At 38.6% G+C, this 23,960-nt stretch overlaps 1 protein-coding gene across 1 annotated transcript; it reads right to left on the bottom strand.

The window, feature by feature from the left end:
* Nucleotides 1–2,710: 2,710 nt before the first annotated feature.
* LOC149264701 (putative disease resistance protein At1g61300) lies at nt 2,711–3,427 on the bottom strand. Its single transcript, XM_089400446.1, has one exon. It carries the CDS (start codon nt 3,425–3,427, stop codon nt 2,711–2,713), a length of 717 nt encoding a protein of 238 aa, XP_089256572.1.
* Between the last annotated feature and the right edge of the window lie 20,533 nt (nt 3,428–23,960).

Genomic DNA, 23,960 nt, shown 5'->3' with positions numbered 1-23,960 from the left:
AATTAATATTTTTTAATTTTTTTTCCAAAATTTAAATAATAATATTATTATAATATATCATACTTTAAAATTTATAAAATCATTAAAATTAAATTGTATTAAAAATATTGATAATTAATTAATGTTCTAAATTTATAACATCATTAATAAATTAAAAATATGTATTTTTTCTTTCTTTTCACCTATGATATATAAATATGAAAATGTGGAAGACAAAAACATAAATAATAAATTGATGAAAAAATAGATTACATTTATTAATCATTGATCATAATACATAGAATTTTATAAATATCTATACACTTCTGGGAGGAAAAGGTAAAACTCTCCCTTCCAAAATTCACCGTTTCTGAGCATTTCTACTTCTACTTCTATTCCTTGCAAATACTTTTCTAAAAATATTTCTGTCCTGGTAGTAGACATGGTTACCACTTCTACATTTGTATTTGTTTTTTTTTATTGTTTCAAGATTTTCTAAAAGTTTTGAACAACCATACAATCTTATACTAGGAAGGCTTTTAGGATTCCAATAACCTTTTAGCAACATCATTAATGCTTCACATAGCATTAATGTAAAATTTTCAAGTTTGGGCATTGGACCTTCTTCTAGCATTGGCAACTCTTCTAATTCGTCTAACTTAAGCATTGAAAATGTCTTCAACATAGGAAATGCCCCCGTCTCTCCAAATTCTTTAGGAATCCTTTTTAACTTCGGACATCGTACAATATCTAATTTCCTTAACCCTATTAGATTTTGTAAATGTGGAATTTCTTCCAACATATGACAGTCCCATAATTTAAGATGATTTAAATTTTGAAGTTGATAAAATTTATTTTCCATTTTAACTATGTGAGAACTCTCTAATGAAAAATTCTTCAACATTGATAGATTAGTAATATCTTCAGGTTAAAAAGCTGTGACGCTGATCTTCAATCCCAATTTTCCCATCTGAAGCATCCTCCCTAAAATGCCCTCAGAAATTGTTTCTCCATTGTTTTCTGACCATAAATATTTGAGTTGTGTTAAATTCCCCAGGTCGTTAATGGAAGCCGCTTTTTGACCTCTTTTAAACAATCACCGACTCCACGCGCTGCTAGAAACCGAGAGGTATTGCAAAGAAGTGAGCTGTGATATGCCATGCGGCAGACATTGCAAATCATCACAATCTGCAATGTCTAAATACTTTAGTTCTCTTAAATCATCAAGACCCAGAAATATCAAGGATTTGGAGATTTACAAGTTTGGAAACAGATGCTGGTAACCTTTTGATTGGCACGTACAGTAATCTTAGGCGTGCAAGTTTTTTCAAACAGCCAATACTTTCCGGCAATGATTGGATGGACGTGCGACTCAAATCTAGAACCTTAAAGAGAGATCATGATCTCAATCACCCTTCTTGGAATTTCTCCCAGATCTCTGTTTCCATTCAATCTTAATGTGTAGATTGTTGGAGACACGATTGCCGTTACACCAAAACCTGCGTAGATTGTTGGAGACACGATTGTCGTTACACCAAAACCCGCACGAAATACACGGGACATCGCCATTAATGGGGAGCACAACAATCTCCCCCCTCAACGCGAGCCAGGTGTGTTTCGAACTCGAGACCTTTGGCTCTGATACCACTTGTTGGAGACATGATTGCCGTTACACCAAAACCCGCAGGTGTTAGTAAACAAACACATCGCTAGTGTTAAGCACATGCCACGAAACACACGGGAGTGTTGGATCAACACCGCCATTAACGGGGAGCACAACAATCTCCCCCCTCAATGCGAGCCAGGTGTGTTTCGAACTCAAGACCTTTGGCTCTGATACCAGCGTTGGATCAACACCGCCATTAACAGGGAGCACAACAATCTCCCCCCTCAACGCGAGCCAGGTGTGTTTCGAACTCGAGACCTTTGGCTCTGATACCACTTGTTAGAGACACGATTGCCATTACACCAAAACCCGCAGGTGTTAATAAACAGACACATTGTTAGTGTTAAGCACATGCCACGAAACACACGGGAGTGTTGGATCAACACCGACACCACCATTAACGGGGAGCACAACAATCTCCCCCCTCAACGCGAGCCAGGTGTGTTTCAAACTTGAGCCAGGTGTGTTTCAAACTCGAGACCTTTGGCTCTGATACCACTTGTTGGAGACATGATTGCCATTACACCAAAACCCGTAGGTGTTAGTAAACAGACACATCGCTAGTGTTAAGCACATGCCACAAAACACACGGGAGCGTTGGATCAACACCGCCATTAACGGGGAGCACAACATAGATTTCTGGAGCTCTGAAAGACTCTCGAAGAAAATCCAACTGGTTGCCAGTCAACAAAATTCTAGTGCATGCTAAACATTCATTTGCATCCAATGTTGTGAGATCCTTACCTGCGCCACAGTAGAAGCTCTCTTGCTGCTCAACAATTTGTATTCCCCAACTGCACACAACGTCGTACATCCTAAAATATTGCATGGATCCATCAATGTCTCTCACTGTCGGTTCAATCAAACAACGGTCTGCTAAATTGTTGAGGTAGATTCTTCCGATCTGGAATTGGTCATGGCCAGCCTGATCTTGCAGCAGCCCTTCTCCCAACCACAAGATAGTGATGAGCTCTACCAAAATAATTTTGTCTTCCTGGAAGGCAGCAACTAAGTACAGAAAGCACAATTGGAGATTAATGTTGCAGTTGCCCAGTGCGTCGTAACTCAACCTGAGGCAATCATAGACAGCTTGAAGGTCTTGCCTGTTGGCGTTCGACAACCTGCGGACTGCCAAGTCCCATCTTGTGCATCAATAATTCCTTCCATTGCCCTCCCTACTACTTTGATTGCCAAGGGAAGCCCTCCACACTTTGTACACACGACCCTCGTCTTTCCTTCGTTGATGTTTGCTGGCAGATTTCCATTGTTATGTGGAAATGCATGATAAGCAAACAGCCTCCAACTATCATCCTCGACCAAATCGCGTAATGTAAACAATGTGGACTTATCTGCATTACCTCCCATTTCCAGCAACGTTTTCTGGTTCCTTGAACTCACAACAATTTTGGAGGTGGAATGGTCGGTTAGCCGGAGGAGACCCAATTCCTCCAACAATCTGCCACCCTCCTCCCATACATCATCCAGGAACAACGCAAACCTTTTCTCCTGCATACTCTCAAGCAACCATATTTTTATAGCTTCTTCATTCATATTTTGATATGGATCAATGTTTGCTTGCATGCCTATTTGGGAAGAGAGTTGATTCCTAAGATTTGTGAAAGATGGAGACTGCGAAACAATCAGCCAAAGCAACAATCCATTGGAAAAGGAATCCCTCACCTTTTCGCTATTGAAGATGGACTTCAGGACGAGGGTTTTACCAGAACCACCCTTACCAAGCACGCCAATGCACGAAAAGGAAGACTCACCCTCTGCCTCCATGACTGACTTCTCTAGTGCTGCAAAAGCGTTGTGTTGCCCCACGATAAGGGGTTCGTTGATGAAGAAACCTCTTGAAGCATCAGGTTGGATGGACGTTGCAGAAGTAGAGGCTGAAACTGGAGAGGTGCAAAACTCTTTGATTCTTGAAAGTCTCTCTCGGAGCTCCTCATTTTAGAGCATGCTAATCAAAGGAACTGATTGGAGATGCTCTCTGATATATGAAATCAAATGAGTAATCCTTCTACTCGTTTTATAACGAGAAATCACGTCATACTTAGCGATTGTACTGCATTGTTGCGCCATTGCTGATGCTGGTCGGAGAAGCGCATCCATTGCTGATGATGGTTGCTTTGAGGAATTGAGATTTTCTTGCTATTTAATTGCAAGTGATAGCGCTAGATCTCCTTTTGTTGGGAATTTTCTGGTAAATTCCAAAACAAAATCACTGAACAGAGAACAATGCTCTGTTTTGCCACAGGATCTTTAACACAGGGAAGCTTAAAATAGATTGCTGGAAAAGCTTAGAGTTTTTCACACACATAAAAACTTTATATTCATTAATAAATTGCCTGATACAAAATTCATCCTCTTAATAGAGGGATTCACCAAGAAATTAAAAAAATTACTTTGTCTCTTTTAGAAATTTTACACTACTGTGTAAAAATTTCTTTTACATTTACTGCTGTAAATAAAAAAAAAAATCTTACATATCCATTCTTCACATTACATTTCAATCAACAAAAATACATATGCGCTGCTGCATATATTTCCCTCACGCTGCTGCGTTTACATTGCATTTCCATTTTTTTAACAAAACTACATTCGCCCTCTGCTCTATTTTTGTTTTGCACTGTTGTGCCTTTTTTTCTTTTCATTACAATACACGTCTCAAAAAAAACATATTACATTACATATGCAACAATAAAAAAAAACTTACATGCGTTTACTATGCCATACTTCTCGTACATGATAAAAAACAATAAAATTAAAAATTTTACCAATCGAATACCATTCACATTAACTTTCATTTATTTCTTTGCTGACAAAAAACTGGCGGTCAACAAAAAACTTCACGTCAATCGCACGGAGGTCAGCCTGATAACCAAGAACCATGTAGCCTGCTGCCATGACCGTTGATCTGATCGGACGGTTGACTGCAATTCCCCAGAGCCCCCAATCGCACGAACTTTACCGGCCGGGGGATTGGTGGTTTTAAAACCGTACTGTGGACACGCATCGGCTGGTCGATGTGATCGGAGCCTCCCCACGAAATACCACGGATCAGCAAAGGCGGTGCGGGGAATGGTACTGGCGGTTTTCAAAACTGCGCTGTTGTCGCTGTCCCTGCATGACAGTTGAAATTATATTTCAACACTCCCCTTTAATTTCAACTGCTGGATTATCAGTCATACCCAGACATTTCCTCAAAAATTCAAAACTTTTCTGGTCCAATGGCTTGGTTAGAATGTCTGCAACCTGCTCTTGAGTCCTGCAATGTTTTAAAACAATTTCTCCATTGTTCACCAATTCCTTGATGTAGTGAAACTTTGTGTCAATGTGTTTCGTTCTCTTATGAAACACCGAATTCTTGGATAATGCAATGGCTGAGTTATTGTCACAAAAAATCATTGTTCCTTTTGTCTGCTCTTGGTCTAAGCTCCTTAACATTCTTCTCATCCAAACTGCTTGACATGCTGCTACTATAGCTGCCACATATTCTGCCTCTGCTGTAGACAATGCTACAATAGGCTGTTTCTTAGAAGCCCATGAAATGGCTCCTGAACCCATGTGAAAAACATAACCGGATGTGCTTTTCCGATCATCTACACTTCCAGCCCAATCACTATCAGTGTATCCAATTAAATCTGAACATTCTGAAGCAGTATTTAAAATGCCAAATATTTTAGTACCTTTAACATACCTCAGAATCCTTTTTGCTGCCTGCCAATGTGCTTCTTTTGGCCTCTCCATGAATCTGGAAATCAAACTAACAGCAAACATTATATCCGGCCTAGTTGCAGTTAAATACATGAGGCTGCCAACTATCCTCTTGTACAAACTAGGATCAAAATCCTTGTTGTTGTCCTTTTTGCTGAGTTTTAATCCCATCACTGTGGGGGTGATTGCTGCCTTGCACTCTTGCATATTAAATCTTTCCAACACTTCATTAACATATTTTGCCTGTGAGATAAAAATCTCATTTTCATTTTGATATACTTATATTCCTAAGAAGTATCTCAGCAAACCCATGTCAGTCATTTCAAATTCTTCTTTCATCACTGTTTTGAAGTTTTCAATAAGGTAGTCATCATTACCTGTGAAAATAACATCATCAACATATAACACAACAATTAGAATTTTACCATCCTTTTCTTTGATGTAGAGGGTGGGTTCTCCCTCACACTTTGCAAATTCATTTTCCAGTAAATAGGAATCTATCCTACTGTACCATGCTCTTGGCGCTTGCTTCAGCCCATAAAGAGCTTTCTTCAATCTGCACACTTTGTGCTCTTGGCCTTTCTTTTCATATCCTAGAGGTTGTTCAATGTAAACCTCTTCTATTAATACTCCATTTAGGAATGCTGACTTCACGTCCATTTGGTAAACTTTCCACTTGTTTTGTGCTGCTATGGACAACACTGCTCTCACTGTTTCCATTCTTGCAACCGGTGCGAAAGTTTCCTCATAGTCTCTCCCATACTGCTGCTTGTATCCTTTGACAACCAGTCTTGCCTTATGTCTTTCTATTTTTCCTTCAGCATTACTCTTGGTCTTGTAAACCCATTTAACTCCAATGACTTCTTTACCTTTTGGTAGTTCAACTAAATCCCATGTCTTGTTTCTTTCTAAGGCATTGATCTCCTCATCCATAGCTTCTATCAATTTCCTATCCTTAATTGCTTCTTCGAAATGAACAGGGTCATCAACATGACAATATAAAGAAAACAAATAATTCATACCTTCATTTGCTGCCTCTTATTCATAAATGTCATTTAAATTTCTGAACTTCTTATCTCTTTCATTTGGTGTGCAAGTGCTTGAAGAAGCACTTGAATTTCCTCCTTGTGGTGTGCTTGGAGAAGAACTTTCATTTCTCCTCAAGGGTGTCCCTTGCTGTCCTTGTGTTGGTGCTGCTGTTTGGGGATGTATTTCAGCGATCTCCTCATCATTTTCATCATGAGACAAACAAGTTTTAACATTCACTGTTTTCTCTATGCTTCCATCCCAAGCTTCCTCCTCAATAAACTGAACATCTCTACTCACAAAAAACTTCTTGGTAGATGGGATATACAACCTGTAAGCTTTGGATTCCTCACTGTATCCAATGAAAATACATTTCTCCCCTTTGCTATCCAACTTCTTCCTTAACTGATCTGGAATGTGTGCATAGGCCACACATTCAAAAATTTTCATGTGGGTGACTCCTTGCTTTCTCCCACTCCATGCTTCTTTTGGCACTTTGTTCATGACTGCTTTTGTAGGACACCTATTCAAAATGTATACTGCACAGTGTACAGCTTCAGCCCAATAATCATTTGGCAAATGCTTTGCCTTTAACATACTTCTCGCCATATCCATGATCGTCCTATTCTTTCTTTCAGCTACTCCATTTTGCTGCAGAGTGTACCTTGTGGTAAACTGTTTGTGTATTCTATTTTCTCTACAAAACCGTAGAAATTCCTTGGAGATATACTCACCTCCTCTATCAGTTCTTATAACTTTGATATGCAACCTGCTTTGGTTTTCCACAAGTGCTTTGAAATTCCGAAATTTTTCAAACACTTCACTTTTGTTCTTCAGGAAATAAACCCAAGTTTTTCTAGTAAAATAATCAATGAATGTTAAAAAATATTGGCTGCCTGCTAGTGATGAAGTTTGCATCGGTCCACATAAGTCTGAGTGGACAATCTCTAAGGGTGCCTTTTCCCTTATGCTTTTCCCTGATGGAAAACTTTCTCTGTGTTGTTTCCCTAAGATACAACCTTCACAAACGCTGTCCGGTTTCTCTATCAATGGTAATCCTTTTACCATTTCTTTTCTACTCAACAAGTTAAGACCTCCAAAGTTGAGATGCCCAAATCTCAAGTGCCACAACCAATTTTCATCTTTTGGTACGCTTTGGAAAGCCTCTTGAGTAACTGCGGCAATTACTTCTTTGTTTTTCAAATCTGCCCTTATTCTGAGAGGGAACATCCTGTTCCTCGTCATCTTCACTTCAGCGATACATCTTTTGTTGGGTGCTCTATCCATGATGGTGCATACATCTTTCACAAAGAAAACATTGTAACATTTTTGAACAAGCTGTCCAATACTTAAGAGGTTACATCTCATTTCAAGAACATAATAGACATCTGCTATGGTTTTCTTTTCACCTTTCTTTGTAAATATTTTTACTTCTCCTTTTCCCATAACAGAAATTTTACTATCAGTCCCAAGTGTGACTTGTGATTTCACATTTTGATCTAAAGCAGAAAATAGGGCTATGTTTCCTGTCATATGGTTGCTGCAACCGGAGTCTAGAAACCATATATCATCGCTGTTTGTTTCAGCCATGTTACAAGCTAAAAGCACATTATCTTGGCTGATATTTTCTAGTGATATTTGCACTTGATCTATTACTCATATCATACTGCTTCTTCCTACATTCATTTGCATAATGTCCATATTTTTTATAATAATAACATTGGACATTGGATTTTTCATACCTTTGTCCTTGAGCATGATGTTGTCCACTTTGTTGGTTGTTGCCTTGGGCTTGGTTCTGATTTGGATTGCTACCTCTTCCTTGAGCATTTTCTGGACTGTTCCTTCCACCTCTGTTTTGGCTTCTGCCTCTTCCTCTCTTGTTTCCTCTGCCTCGACCTCTTCCTCTTCCAAAGGACATCTGGGTCTTGAAGGCTTGCTCTAGAGATGAGTTTTCATTTCTAGTCAACCTCTGTTCATGTGTTATCAGTGATGCATGAAGTTCATCAACTGAAAAGTTTGTGAGATCCTTTGTCTCTTCTATGGTGGTGACAATCACATCGAACTTTGAGGGTAGGACCCTCAATAGTTTCTCCACAATCCTCCTTTCTTCAAGAATTTTTCCATGAGACTTTATCTGTGTAACCAGACCAATCACATGTGTGAATAATGAGTCAATATTATCTGACTCCTTCATGCATAGATTCTCAAAATCTCTCCTCAACAACTGTAGTTTTGCTGTCTTCACTTTCTCCATGCCATGATAGGCTGTCTTGAGAGTTTGCCATGCTTCTTTGGATGTCTTGGCTGCTGCTATCCTTGGAAACACACTTTCATGAAATGATTGATACAAAAATACGAGGGCTTTTGAATCCTTCTTCCTATTGCTCTTCAACAGGTCTTTCTCTGCCTGAGTTAAGTTATTAAACTCATCTTCATCTCCTGGTTCTTCAAACTCATATTCAACAAGTTCCCATAGATCTTGTGAGGCAAACAGGGTTCTCATGGTTATTGCCCAATAGTCATAGTTTTTCCCATTAAACTGTGGGAGCTGAGTATTAAAAATACCCATGCTAATGCTGGTGCTAATGCTGGAGCCAGCCATTCCTTGCACTCTCAGCTATGCTTCAAATATTTGACTGTGTGTTTAAAAATCATTGAGTGTCTTCAACAGCAACACAAAAAAAAACTTTGAGAAATACCTGGATCCTTTCTTGACTGAGTCTTCACTTTGCTGGAGACGCTGCTGTAGCAAGAAAATCCTTCCCTTCAACTTCTTTGACACCTTCAAAGAGCTTGGACAAGCTCTGATACCACTGTTGGGAATTTTCTGGTAAATTCCAAAACAAAATCACTGAACAGAGAATAATGCTCTGTTTTGCCACAGGATCTTTAACACAGGGAAGCTTAAAATAGATTGTTGGAGAAGCTCAGAGTTTTTCATACACATAAAAAAATTATATTCATTAATAAACTGCCTGATACAAACTTCATCCTCTTAACAGAGGGATTCACCAAGAACTTAAAAAAATTACTCTGTCTCTTTTAGAAATTTTATACTACTGTGTGTAAAAATTTCTTTTACATTTACTGCTGTAAATAAAAAAAAAAACTCTTACATATCCATTCTTCACATTACATTTCAATCAACAAAAATACATATGCGCTGCTGCATATATTTCCCTCACGCTGGTGCGTTTACATTGCATTTCCCTTTTTTTAACAAAACTACATTCGCCCTCTGCTCTATTTTTGTTTCGCACTGCTGTGCCTTTTTTTCTTTTCATTACAATACACGTCTCAAAAAAAACATATTACATTACATATGCAACAATAAAAAAACTTACATGCGTTTACTATGCCATACTTCTCGTACATGATAAAAAACAATAAAATTAAAAATTTTACCAATCGAATACCATTCACATTAACTTTCATTTATTTTTTTGCTGACAAAAAACTGGCGGTCAACAAAAAACTTCACGTCAATGGCACGGAGGTCACCCTGATAACCAAGAACCATGTAGCGTGCTGCTATGACCGTTGATCTAATCGGACGGTTGACTGCAATTCCCGGAGCCCCCAATCGCACGAACTTTACCGGCTGGGGGATTGGTGGTTTTAAAACTGTACCGTGGACACGCGTCGGCTGCTGGATGTGATCGGAACCTCCCCACGAAATACCACGGATCAGCAAAGGCGGTGCGGGGAATGGCACTGGCGGTTTTCAAAATTGCGCTGCCGTAGCTGTCCCTGCATGGCAGTTGAAATTATATTTCAACACCTTCAACTTTGGCTCAATTTCCATTACCAGGCGCTTCAAATTGGCCAATTCTTTCTTGCAATGGAAAGCAATGTTAACGTGATCAATAATTTGGTGGATAGCCATGTCTATGCCCACACCAATAAATCCATATAAGAAACCATGATCACCCATGATTAAAAAAATATGTTCAACTCTCTTGATAGCACAAAATAACAGAGCCCCCGAATGGTGAGTATCAATATCGAGAAATCTCGAAATGAAAAATTCCAGCCAATGAAATCCTCAACCAATATTAACACTACAAGAGCAGACCATTGTGGAAGGGAAGCAGAAATTATGTAACTTTTGTAACCGATAACTCTGATACATAGATAGGACCAAATAATTGCACACTTATAGTTGTGCAGCAGCGTCATAGTTAATTTTTGTCATTTCAATAATGAAAAAAAGATTCTTTCCTTTTCATTCTTTATCGGTGGATGTAAAAGAGCATAGTCGCCATTATAGCAAATAGCGAAAACGAGATTCGTGATAGCTTGTGCGGTAATGAATAATGAGGGCCCTTTTTCTTTTCTATGACGTGAACCACAGGATTCTTCATTTTAAAACAAGCCAATATAACACAATTGTTTATCACGTATTCTATTATTTTTGGTGTGACGATAAGTCTGTGTTTTATTTACACAAAAAAAAATTCAAACACACTAAATGTAATTAGATATTCACACCACAATTAAAATTACAGCAATCAGTTAAAGAAGAGCAGCATAATTAGATACCATAACCATCGGCCTCACTTTCATTTAATTTAAAGGGATGGGATAACTTTCATCATGGGGACTTTGTCTCTTGAGTTAAAGAAAATATTAAGAATTAATATCATGAAAGTTCCGGAAATTTCTCTACCGAAAGGAAAGCACAGATAATAATGAGGACCCTTCCTGCTCCCTCTGCTTTATTCTGCATGATGTGAACGAGAACATTCTTCTTTTGAAAATGCATTTTTTTATAGATTTTATTAGATTTGATAGAGATTTTCTTGGAATGATAAATTAGAATTTTGGCATTTGGATTAATATTTTTATAAAATTATTAAATTTAAAAATATTATTAAATTTAATTATGTACTAAAAAAATCACAAAATTTAATTATATATTTAAAAATACATGTAAAAAAATATTTCATTTATGTATATGTTTTTTTCGTTATGATATATATATATATATATATATATATATATATATATATATATATAAATAATTATTGGTAATTTTATATATATATGATTATTGGTAATTTTATATATATATGTAAAGGAAAGTAAGTAATATAAGGATGTTCAGTTTGAAAAGAGATTTTTTTGTCTAAAGATGAACTTCTTTTTTTGCTCAGATGAAAAAAACACTGGTGTCTATTAATAAAACATATAAATCCATGCATATATCATATTCCTGATTGTTCTACAATATACTTCTGCAATATGTAAGAAAACCATCATCACCCATACAAGTTTCACTTAACAATGCACTTAACAAACATGAACATACAACCTACAAGCAAAGTATCACTTGGAAAAATAAAACAATATTGACATCCAAAATTTTGTAAAACAAAAAACTTATCCACCTACATGTATTGTTCAATCAAAAACATATTAATGCATATAGTCTATGGGAGAGTAATCAAACCCTCATTTCTAATTGTGTTATCCTCATAGAAAGTGAATCTCAAAAAACCAACAACAACAGTAATTCCATCCTTGGATAGAGCATTAGCAATGATGTTTGATTCCTTGAAGATATGCTTGAATGTGATATTCTGGAAAGAGATTACGATCCATCCAACAAGGAAGTTCAGGTGGAGAAAAAGTAGTGTTTCCCATAATACCATTAATGAGGGATTTAGAAACCCCGTAAATATGAATGCCATCCATAGATTTCTCCTTTGCAAACCAGAGCAGTGCCCACAGTGCCAATATCTCGGCTCTAGTGTTAGAGCCCATCCCCCATGCCAAAATAATATGTAATGTGTTCGGTTGCATATTTTAAGCCAAGCCCTAGAACTACATAGACCGCCATGTGTAGTGCCATCCAAATAATGAGTTGGAAACAAAATGTGAGGAGCCATATTTATAACCATTAAATCCTTGGTCACCATTGTGTATCGTTCTTGTGTGTCCAACCAGGTTCTGATGTTGTAGAAAATTCTGAGAAGGTTTATAGGAATGCCTTAAAATATGTGAGTGTCTAAAGCGTTCAATATCTCCCAGATGATAAATAGTGGAATAGAGCTATGTTGTCCGCTATTGGAGACGCACCAACAGAGACATAATTCTACTAATGGAAACTATCTGAATGGTATGTGGTAAGCATGAAGAATTTGCACCCATGCATGTAGAGTAATCTTGCACTTGAGAAAGAGGTGTAGGCCCATCTCATTTCAATCACAGCATAGGGGGCACCATCTAGGGCCTTGGTATCCCCTCTTACTAAGATTTTCCCACGTCAAAATTTTATTATGCCATGCCATCCAATTGAAGAGAATTATCTTCAGGGAACTTTCCACTTCCATACCTTCTAAAACAAACAAGGGTTAGTTAAAGAAAATCTTGTACACATAATATACCTATAAATGTCCACGAACATTGAAAATCCTTGTTGTAGTTTTCCAGCCCAAGAGACTGAGTCCCATTTCATGTTCCTGGATAGACCTACCTACCAAAGATCTTGAATAAAACTATTCCACGTATGAAATCACTATCCATTTAATCCCAATTTTGCAGCATCTTTCCAAATTGGACAATGCCCACTCCATATGCGGATGATCTATTCCAAGAAAAGGAAGCCCCTAGAGTGGAGAGCCTTAATAGTGTCCTCCGGAAGGCGATATGTATTTCTAACTCCTGGAATTTGTTCCAAACAAATTAATATTTCTTTTCCCTCCCAAATGACCTTCTAATTCTTTGAAAGAACTAGCTTTTTATCTTATGAAAACTCAACCATATGTATGAACTAGATTTTATGCCAATATCTTTTTCTTTGAACCCGTCTATTGTACTTTTGTTCTTCAAGTACCTTTCCTTCAAAGTCCCCCCCATATGCCTTCTCCAAAAAATTCTCTCCATAGTGACTTTATGAGACCATACTAACCAAATATTTTTGTGTTCAAAATGCCCCAACCTCCGAAATCCTTTGATCTTGTGATTATGTCCCAACAAACCAAATGGAATTTATGAATCTCTTTTATGCCCGACCATATGAGTTAAGAGAGGATAGAACAAATCCTTCAAGTGATATAGGAGGGGAGCATGAAAATATGTGCATAGTATACTAACATTTGTTTTAGAACCGCCTGAGCCAAAGTATATCTACCTCCCAAAGAAAGCCACTGGTGAGTCTAACATTTCAATTTATTTTGGAATTTGTCCACGAGTCATGTCTAATCTTTTAGTCTGTAATTGTTTGGCTTAAGTCTGAATCCAAGATAAGTGAAGCCATCCACCAGTGGTCTGGATCCCACCCGAAATATCCCTGCAATGAAATCAATCTCCAACCTCTCTACGCTTGAGAAAAGTAACAGTGACTTATGACCATTTGCAACCATTCTAGAGGCCTCCCCAAAATGTAAAAAAATGTAATGAGGAAATACCCATTATGTTCTAGAGACCATCCTGAAGGTGATGATGTCGTCCACAAAAAACAAGTGAGATATGTTAACTTTGTTTTCCACCCTTAAGCCTATGAATTTTCCCATGTTGTTTGCTAAATTTATCTTCAGACTATGCCATCCATAAACAGAATGAAGAGTAGGGGAGATAAAGAGAAACTCGGTCGCAAACCTCTACCCACTTGAAAGAAATTTGTAGGATATCCACTTATTAAAACAACAAAACACACAGTCGATACACAAGAGATAATCCAATCCACATTGTGCATGTCTAGTCGAGTTTTTGTCAAGATAATCCTCAAGAAAGACCACTTCACACAATCGTATGGCTTCTGCAATTATTCCTTCATAACCACCACCTCCAATATTTTTGTATCAATGGAATGTATACATTCTTGTGTTATGGAAATTGCATCATGAATCAATCGATTGTGTAGGAAACCAAATTGCTCCATGGATATGTAATCCCATAACGTTTTCATGTTGCACTCTGCAATAATTTTGGAAATAAGGTTATATGTAATGTTACAGAGTGATATCGTTCTTAAATATAGGAATGACAAGGGAGCACATACCTTCAGTATAAGGGTAAGGAAAGTCAAGTTTATTTCTTTCGAGATATGAATAGTAATTTGGGATTCTTCTACCAACTCCAGTATCTCTTGTATGTTGGACGTGTGCTATATTCTTTCCACGACTAGTCTCACATGTTGTATGTTGCATTGGGCGCAGTGGGGGGGTCACAAGGGTGGCGGTAGGCCCACCTGTCAAGGTGTTTTTAGGGGGGCGGTGGCCCCCCTGCATGTGGTCTGGGGTAGCACCCCAGGAAATATTTTTTATTTTATTTTTTATGTGGACACAATAATAGTTCAATGGACCTAAGGATGGGGGGAAGACCCAAAGATGGTGGGCAGACCTACCCATGATTTTTTGCATTGGTTTTTCACATGGTTTTGGGAATGATGGTTTTCTTCCCATGGTATTTTGTAGATCCATTCAAGGGAATGACTGTTATATTCTAATCCAGGGTTAATGGATTAAGGTTTATGAATGCTTTGGCATGTATATATATGTATTGTAACATTGAAAGGAATATAATGAAAAATCAATCTAGTAGTCCTGGTTTTGGGATCCAGGGGAAAACCTTTGTGTATATTTGTTTTATGTTCTCTCCATTATTTATTTCTCGGTTTTAAGAATTCCTTTACAGGTAATTTTTGTATTGCAGAGGGGTTTTGCTCGGCCCTATGGTAGACCCTGTTCAGTGGGAGATCTGCGGGATCAATTCTTGAGATGAAAGAAGACGGAAAACAATGGAAATATAGAGATCAAAAAATTTAATGGTCAGAGTTTTGAGTTGTGGAAGATCAAGATGGAGGATCTATTAGTGGACCGAGATTAGTGGATTATTGTAGATCTAAGCACAACACCAATGGGAATGTCGGCAGAAGACTGGGTGAAGTTAGATCAAAAGGCGAAGATCACAATACGATTGTGTCTCTCAGATTCATTATGGTTGAAAGTATCAAGGAAAGCTACGATGAAGGATTTTTGGGACAAGTTAGGGACTTTGTACCAATCTAAGTCTATAGTGAGCAAACTGTTTCTGTGGAAAAAGATGTATAACTTGAGGATGAAGGATGGAGACTCAGTAACAGAACATTTGAATGCCTTTAATACTATGATAAACTAATTTTTATATATTGATATTAAAATTTTAGATGAAGATGGGTGCATCAGTATGTTGTGTTCTCTACCATATTCGTGGGTGGTTGCTGTTATAAGTAGCAACACAAATACCTTAAAGTTTGATGAAAATACTATCATCCTTGTTGTTGGAGGAGATGAGATGGAAAAAGATGGAGATCCAAAATGGAGATTCCCATTTTGTGAGAGGATGATCCCAGAACAGAAACAAAAATAAGTCATCGAGTTGGATATCTAAATATAGAGGGAGTTTTGAATCTCGAGGAACACCTATAAAGGCGTGCTGGAAATGTGGAAAGGAAGGGAACTACATCTGTGCCTCATAGGGAATTGGTGATTGTAACTCTTAGAGGTCTCCCTCCCACTTGGGAAACCTTCATTACTACTATAAGCAACAAAAATACCTTCCCATAATTTTATGAGATTGCTGGAAAGCTCACTCAAGAAGAATCAAGGATGATATCAAGAGGAAGGATTCAAAAGCTTGAAGAAGGAGAACCCATTGCATTCATCACTCAAAACAAGAAGAAGAAAGGGAAAGGAAGTCCATCGAATTCAATAAAGCATCCACCTAAAAATGTAAAAAGAAGGAATGATAGAACATCATCTCACATTGAATGCTACAATTGTCAAGAAGGGTCATTATGCTCGATATTGCCCCTAGAAGAGAAATGGTTCACATTGTTGGGCATGGAATCCCCCCAAGGTAGGTTTTGGGGCTTAAAGCCCAAGTTTTGACTGAATCTTTTTGTAAAAGCTCCGCGAATTGTGGGTGCAGGCCATGAAAACATAATAGAGTCACAGGGTTGTCCGCCCTAGTTTTTATAATGTAATGTCCCCTGGATAGACCTACCCATGGTCTGCGGACCATGGGATTGTATAAATAGAGCGAGGATCTAAGTGTATAAGATAACTAATAGCTAATATGGAATAGAGGAGAGTAAGAGAAGTCTAAGTGATTACGCTTAAGTGTAAAGTGTGTCTGTGGGTCGTAGGGTAGGGAAAGGCTCTGCAGCTGAGTGCGCAGAGGCCTAGTAGTCTGTAGCTGAGTGCACGGACCCCTGCAGCTGAGTGTGAAGGGCAAATCAAGTTTGTAACCGTTGAAAGAATCAATAAAGAGAAAGTTTACCATATTTTTGTGCATCTTTTCCTATTTTAATACATGATCAAGTATAATTTGCAAGTATATGGTTTATATGCTGCACGAACTTATTTGAATGTGTTGTATAACTAATTATAACATAAGACATCCAAGTACGCATGATCCGTATTTAAATAGGAACACAACAAATTACATATATAACCATAAACACAGAGATACAACGGAAATAATACTTTATTTCATTAATGTAAAATACTGAAATATGCTTACAAACAATAATGGAAATAAACCAGCTAGGGCGATGGTAGCTTATCTTTGAGAAGAGATGTGGCGGCTACATGCCTCTGAACTATGTTACAATGAGGCTCGAAGGCCTTTTTATTGTTGAGAAACAATGGAAAATCCTAAACATCCAAAAACCTAACCCTAGAAAATGAAACGCCAAACTATGGGCCCTGTTTGGGTAAATTGGTACATCAACTTCCCGGGGTTGTAACTTTGGCATACGATCTCCGTTTGACACGCACAGTATCTCGTTAGAAAGATCTATTTGAGAACTACAACTTTGGGAAGAGAATCATTAGGCCATGGACCCATGTTGCTCCCAGTTTTCCCAAAAAACGTCATTTAGGGCCTCAAAACGGTTCCGAAAGTTTAGGACCCGAAAAACTGCTAAAAATAGTAAACTATGCTACAATTAAGGAAACTGAAAAGCTAGAAGAAACAATGGTGGGGGTCCAAGTGGACTTGCCAAGCAGCCACCAATATCCACCTGGATCATTCCTCCCCCCTTAGGAAGCAATGGTCCCCATTGCGTTGAGTTCCTCCATGAGATGAGGAAACTTCTGCTGAACTTGGTCCCTGGTGAGCCACTTGCCCTAGTGAAGGAGTTGGCCTGCTTTGACAACTCGATACAATTGGATATTTTATTGGCGAGTGTACTTGATCTGTGTGTCCATGATCCGATCAGTTGTAGCTTGTTCCATGCAATCTGGATTTAACTCTGTGGGTGTGAGCTGTTCTGCAATGTCGGATGTGTCTAGTAATGGTGGAATGTATGGTCGGAGGCGGTCCATATTGAACACTGGGTGCAGTCCAAGGAATGGGGGAATGCTGAGCTCAAATGCATTGTCCTCCACAGCCTTGGTAATGGTGTAAGGACCATATTGGAGTGGTCTTAGTTTCCGATAGGCTCCAGTAAGGCGTTCCTTTTGCAAATGCAACTAGACTTTGTCGCCCACCTGAAATTTGTGTGGCACCCAATGTTGATCATGTCATTGCTTGTACTTGGCATTTGATTTCTCCAGAATGTCATGGACCTGTTGGCGAATATGTTGGATGTGCTCAATGAAGCTATTTGCCTTATTTGTTTCGGACTGGACATGAGCCGAATCTGCGTGAGTAGCTGCAAATGGCATGACCACATCAATGGGACATAGTGGCTTCCATCTTCGCGTTCCTTTGTCTTTTGAGGGCTTCTTCGAGCAATATTTTGATAGGATCTCCTACCCCCTCGTCTTTCTTTTCATCTGCCATGGGAGGTCGTTGGAATTTGCGAGGTTGGTCTTGCAAAGGTTTGACCAGTTCAATCCCTAACTCCTTATATCCCGACCTCGTTGGGGACATGCAAAGAAAAAAACAGAGAAAAAACAGACCACTCTGATACCACTGATTCAGATTTAAACAGGAACGCAAAAAATTACAGATATAACCATAAACACAAAGATACAATGGAAATAATACTTCATTTCATTAATGTAAAATATTGAAAAATGCTTACAAATAGCAATGGAAATAAACCAACTAGGGCGATGGTAGCTTATCTCTGAGAAGAGATGTGGCAACTACATGCCTCTGAACTGTGTTACAATGAGGCTCGAAGGCCTTTTTATTGTTGAGAAACAATGGAAAACCCTAAAAATCCAAAAACCTAACCCTAGAAGATGAAACACCAAACTGTGGGCCTCGTTTGGGTAAATTGGTACATCAACTTCCTAGGGTCGTAACTTTGGCATATGATCTCCATTTGGCGCGCACAGTATCTCGTTAGAAAGATCTATCCGAGAACTACAACTTTGGGAAGAGCAACATCGGTCCATGGACCCATGTTGCTCCAAGTTTTCCCATAAAATGTCGTTTAGGGCCTCAAAACGGCTTCGGAAGTTCAGGTCCCGAAAAACTGCTAAAAAAGTAAACTATGCTACAATTAAGGAAGCTGAAAAGTTGAAAGAAACAATGGTGGGGGTCGAAGTGGACTTGGCAGACGACCACTAATATCCACCTAGATCAACACAAAGGTAATTAACTGGTATAGGAAGATAAGTAAGATCTCGGGTAATAGCGTAGAGCATGGCTCTAGTAGCGTAGAAGCTCCACAATCCCTGGTTAGGGTTGTGCGAAGGCAGTGTGTCAGGGTGTGAGGAACAGAGAAGTGTGTGAAGCAACCTATGTGCAGGGACAAACATTGAGACCAATCAAACCTCTCAGACATCTCAAGGGTGCGGAAAACTGGTTCTAGCACCCTCCCATACTACTTCGGGTGAGACCTCAGTCCACGCTCTGCGAAATGTTTCCAAAAGTGCCAGTAATATAGGGATTTGTTTGGCTAATTAACTCCAAACCTGGATTAGGCCCCAACAGGCCATCACACACCACAACACTAGAAGAAACAACAACATGTTTAATTATCGAAGAAGAGAAGATGATCGAAGGAATGATCACAATGCAAGAGATGAAAGAAGAAGAAGAGATGCTCCAAGTGACCATGAAGAAGATCGTCATCCTCAAGTCAAGATACTCCAGTTATGGAAGTAATGTTGGCAATCAATCTGAATATATTCTTATTTAAGCCCCTACTATTTCCTCTCCTCTGGATTCATGGGATGGTTGGTTGGTTGATAGTGGTGCTACTCATCATTTCTCTGGGTATAAGGAAGTTCTCTCTAATTTGGTAGAGAGAGAGAGTCAAATTTGAAAACTTTTCTTGGAGACAACTGCACTAATCCCGTTAAAGGCTTTGGGTCCTTCAAATTCCATTTACAGTTTGGGGAATCTATTTTTCTCCATATTGTGATGTATGTGCCAGGATTGAAGAAGAATTTGGTATCAATATCTACTTTGGAGGACAAATGGATGAGGGTTGGCTTCATTAGGGGAAAATTTCTTACTTGGCCTATTATATCACCAATGAGAGACGCGTTCACATTGGGAACGATATTTGAAGGACTCTACAAGGATACTAGAAGACCTCTTCTAGAATTGGTCCATGATACTAATCATCTAAGCGAGTTGTGGCACCAAAGATTGGCCCTTTTACATTATGATGCTCTTTCGAAATTGAAGAAATTGGGAGTCTGGAATTCCCGATGTTCAAGCCCAACATGATGGAGTATGTCCAAGTTGTGCCAGTGGAAAGAAGAAAAGGGTACCATTCCCCTCTAGAAAGAACAAGATAAATGACGTCATCCATCTCATTCATTCCAACTTATGTGGTCTGATGCCCATACATTCTATTGGTGTCCATCTCTACTACATCACCTTCATTGATGACATTTTAAGAAATACATGGATATATTATCTGAAGCACAAGGATGAAGCTTTCAAAATGTTCAAGGAGTTCAAAGCTTTGGTCAAAAATAAAACAAGGAAGAAAATTAAATCTTCAGGTCCGATAATGGTGGTGAGTACATTTCGAATGAGTTCATAGATTTTTGGAAGAATGAAGGCATCAAGAAAGACACGATTGTGCCCTATACTCTTGAGCAAAATGGAGTAGTTGAAAGAAAGAACAAGTCTATTGTAGAAGTTTCTCGTGGCATGCTCCACGATCAAAAGTTTCGAAAGTTCTTTTGGGGAGAAGCAATGAATGTTGTCGTATATGTTCAAAATAGGGTGCCTCATCAAGAATTGGACAACAAGACCCTTGAAGAAGTGTTCACAGGCATCAAGCCTGATGTTGGTCATCTCTGTATCTTTGGTTGTCCTGTATATTTCCATGCATTGAAGGAAAAAAGAAACAAACTAGAAGCCACGGGGAGAAAAGGTACATTTGGTTGATATTGTGAATATTCTAAAGCTTTTAGAATATATATTCCTAGTCAAAGGAAGGTTGAAATTAGCATGGATGTAACATTTTATGAAGATGTTTCCTTTGGGAAAGAAAGGGACCTTCCTCTGCCTCCTCCTCTTGAGAAGAAGAATGATGATATGAATATTTTAGATGGTCCTTCCATGCTTGAATCTGAGAGAGGCATTATTGATGATCCCACAGAGCCAATGGATCCCTTAGACCCTCCTCCATGTGATCCTCCTACCAGGAAGAGGCCACTTTGGCTTCGTGACACATTACATGATGATGAGAGATGAGTTTTCATTCAAATATCATTTAGAGAAAGTAAGAAGCCATGCAGGTACCTAGGATATGTTGCATCCATGAGCACTATGCTTCAATACGAACCTACCACCTTTGAAGAAGTCATGAAAGAACAAGTTTGGAAGGATGCTATGGTTGAAGAATATGAGTTTATTATGAAAAATGATGTATAAGATGTTATGTCAAGACTGAAGGGGAAATATGTGGTGACTTTATTCAAGATCAATCATGGAGTTGATGGTAGCATTGAAAAATATAAAGCAAGGTTCATGGCCCAAGGATTCAATCAAAAAGAGGGATAATATTATGATGACATATTTGCACCTATGGCTTAATATACAACCATTCGTTCAATAGTTTCTCTTGCCGCAATTCAAGGATGGACCCTACACTAGATGGACATAAAGACAACATTCCTCCATGGCATGTTACAAGAAGAAGTGTACGTTGCGAAGCCATAGAGATTTGAAGTAGAGGAACAAAAATCACATGTATATAGCTTGAAAAAGGCATTGTATGGCTTGAAGCAAGCCCCCAGAGCATGGTATTCCCACAAAGACAGTTATTTGGTGAAGTTGGGATTCGTAAGAAGCAATGTTGATCCCAACCTCTATTTCGAGATAGTCCAAGTTATGTCGTTGATTTTGGTTTTATATGTTGACCATCTATTCTTGACAAGTAGTGAGCCCCTAATGATTGAGTGTAAGAGGGAGTTAGCCTCTAAATTTTAGATAAAAGACCTTGGTTTCATGAACTACTTTCTAGGCCTTGAGGTGTGGCAAAGGCCCGGTGCGATTTTCCTTTCACAAGGAAAATATGTCGTGAAGCTATTGGAGAAATTTGGAATGACAGATGCAAGTCCTTGTCAACACCGATGGAAATGAATTTCAAGAAGTTATGTGGAGAAGTTGTAGGATCTAACTTGGAGAAACCACCCAAGTATAGATATTTGATTAGGGCTCTGATGTTCTTAGTGAACACTCGTGCATACATATGCTTTGTACTAAACAAGATGATTCAATTCATGACTGAGCCTCTCCATGCACATTGGATTGTTTCTAAACACATTTTGAGATATTTGCATGGGATGATCACCCTTGGTATGAGATACACTGCCAAAGATGTTCTACTTCATGGATATACTAATGTTGTCTAGGCAGGAAATGTTGTCGAAAAGATTGAGAGTACCTCTAGATGTTGCTTTAGTCATGGATCTTCCATGATATCTTGAGTGAGCAGGAAGCAGAAGTCTATAGCATTACTATCAAGGCATAGTACATTTCCACTATCATGGCTAGTTGTGAAGCAGTTTGGTTGAGGAAGCTCTTTAGAGAGCTATTTGAGCAAATCCTAGACACTACAACAATATATTGCAACAACAAGAGTGGGATATGTCTGGTAGATAATCTTGTATTTCATGACAAGCCCAAGCACATAGAGATTCGATATCATTACATTCAAGACATGGTACAGAGAGGAGTCGTTAGACTCCATTATATATCGATAAATGAGCAGATTGCAGATATGCTCACCAAGGATTTTCTGAAAGGGAATTTCTTCGTCTTCAAAGAGAAGCTTGGAATATTGGATGTGACCCTTTACGATAAGGGTATTCATTGATCAAGAACACTGAGCCGACTATTCCCCCCTGTCTAAGATCCCAAGGTGAGGAATTGAGATGGAGGGCTCGTAGGGTTGAGATATCTCTAGACAATAGGGTCATAGATAGTTCTCCTCTATCCAGTACCCATAGGGTTGGAGATGTTGCTCCCCTATTTTGGTCTTTGTAGAGTATACCCCATTTTTCATCATACCCATAAGTTGGGATTATCGGGATTACCACTCCTCGTTTAGGCAATGGTTTGAGAGTGTACTTGGGGGTGTACAACCCAATTTGATTATGATGGAGGTGTTCCACCACGTGACTCTTGAGGGTCATTGTTGGTAAGATTAGTGGGAAATAGGATGGGTTGAGATGTTCTCCCCTATATCACCTATTGCTTGATTTGGGGTTGAAGATGTTTTGCTCCCCCATGAGATTTTGCATTGAGATGTGCTCCTTGATGTTGATTCAGGCTGAGATGTGCTTCCTAATATTATTTTCAGATTAAGATGTGCTCTCCGACATTATAGAGGGTGGTATTTAATGCTCCCAAGTCCTTCTTCTTTAGATTCGAGAATGTTACAACAGATAGAGTTGAGCAGAGATGGGACATGATGTGACGACAACATATACATGACATAATGTAGTTGGAATTTATCCCTAGATGAGAGGGAGTGTTAATTTGGTAGCTTAGTGACAAATTCCAACCATGGGGATCGATTCCTCTTTTCGAGAGGACCAATTTTGAATATTGAAGTGCTCAATTTGGACAAGGGAAAATCTACTTATGAAGAAAAGCCCACATATGCACATTTGGACAGATCATCCCTAACACGAAATGGTCACCCTTGGAAGCCTATAAATACAAGTGACCTCAAGCTCATTTTTCCCCCACCAAGAATCATCTTATTTTATTCTTCATTGATTCGTTCACACAGGCATGAGCCTGGGTTGAGGAAAGAGGTTCGCACAGGTCTGAAAATATAGGGTATGGAGCTCGCATGTGTTCTAAGGTTTTGGTTTCTGACCACAAGCTCGTCAAAGGAAATTTTCAATTCTAACTATAGGCTAGTAGGCTCAAGGGTGTGGTTAGAAGGTCTCAACTTCATGCACAACTCTTCCTCTACGTGGTTGGGCTCTAGGGCTAAATTTTGACATATGACCAAAGTTGACTGTAGATAAGAAAAATTGTCTCCGATATATATTGATGCTATAAACATATTTCTGAATGTTGTTGGGTTAATGTTGTTGGATGATTTTGTATTGGGATCATTGTACTCTCTACTGAACATTTTATGATAATCTAATAGAAGAAGATTTTTCAAAGGGTTTTCCCCCTTGTGGGGTTTTCC

This window comes from Pinus tabuliformis, chromosome 6 (assembly GCF_031772625.1).
Source record: "Pinus tabuliformis cultivar Carrire ecotype Pingquan chromosome 6, CPIR1, whole genome shotgun sequence".
In the NCBI taxonomy this organism is placed as follows: Eukaryota; Viridiplantae; Streptophyta; class Pinopsida; order Pinales; family Pinaceae; genus Pinus; species Pinus tabuliformis.
This window is presented reverse-complemented; position numbering and strand designations above follow the sequence as displayed.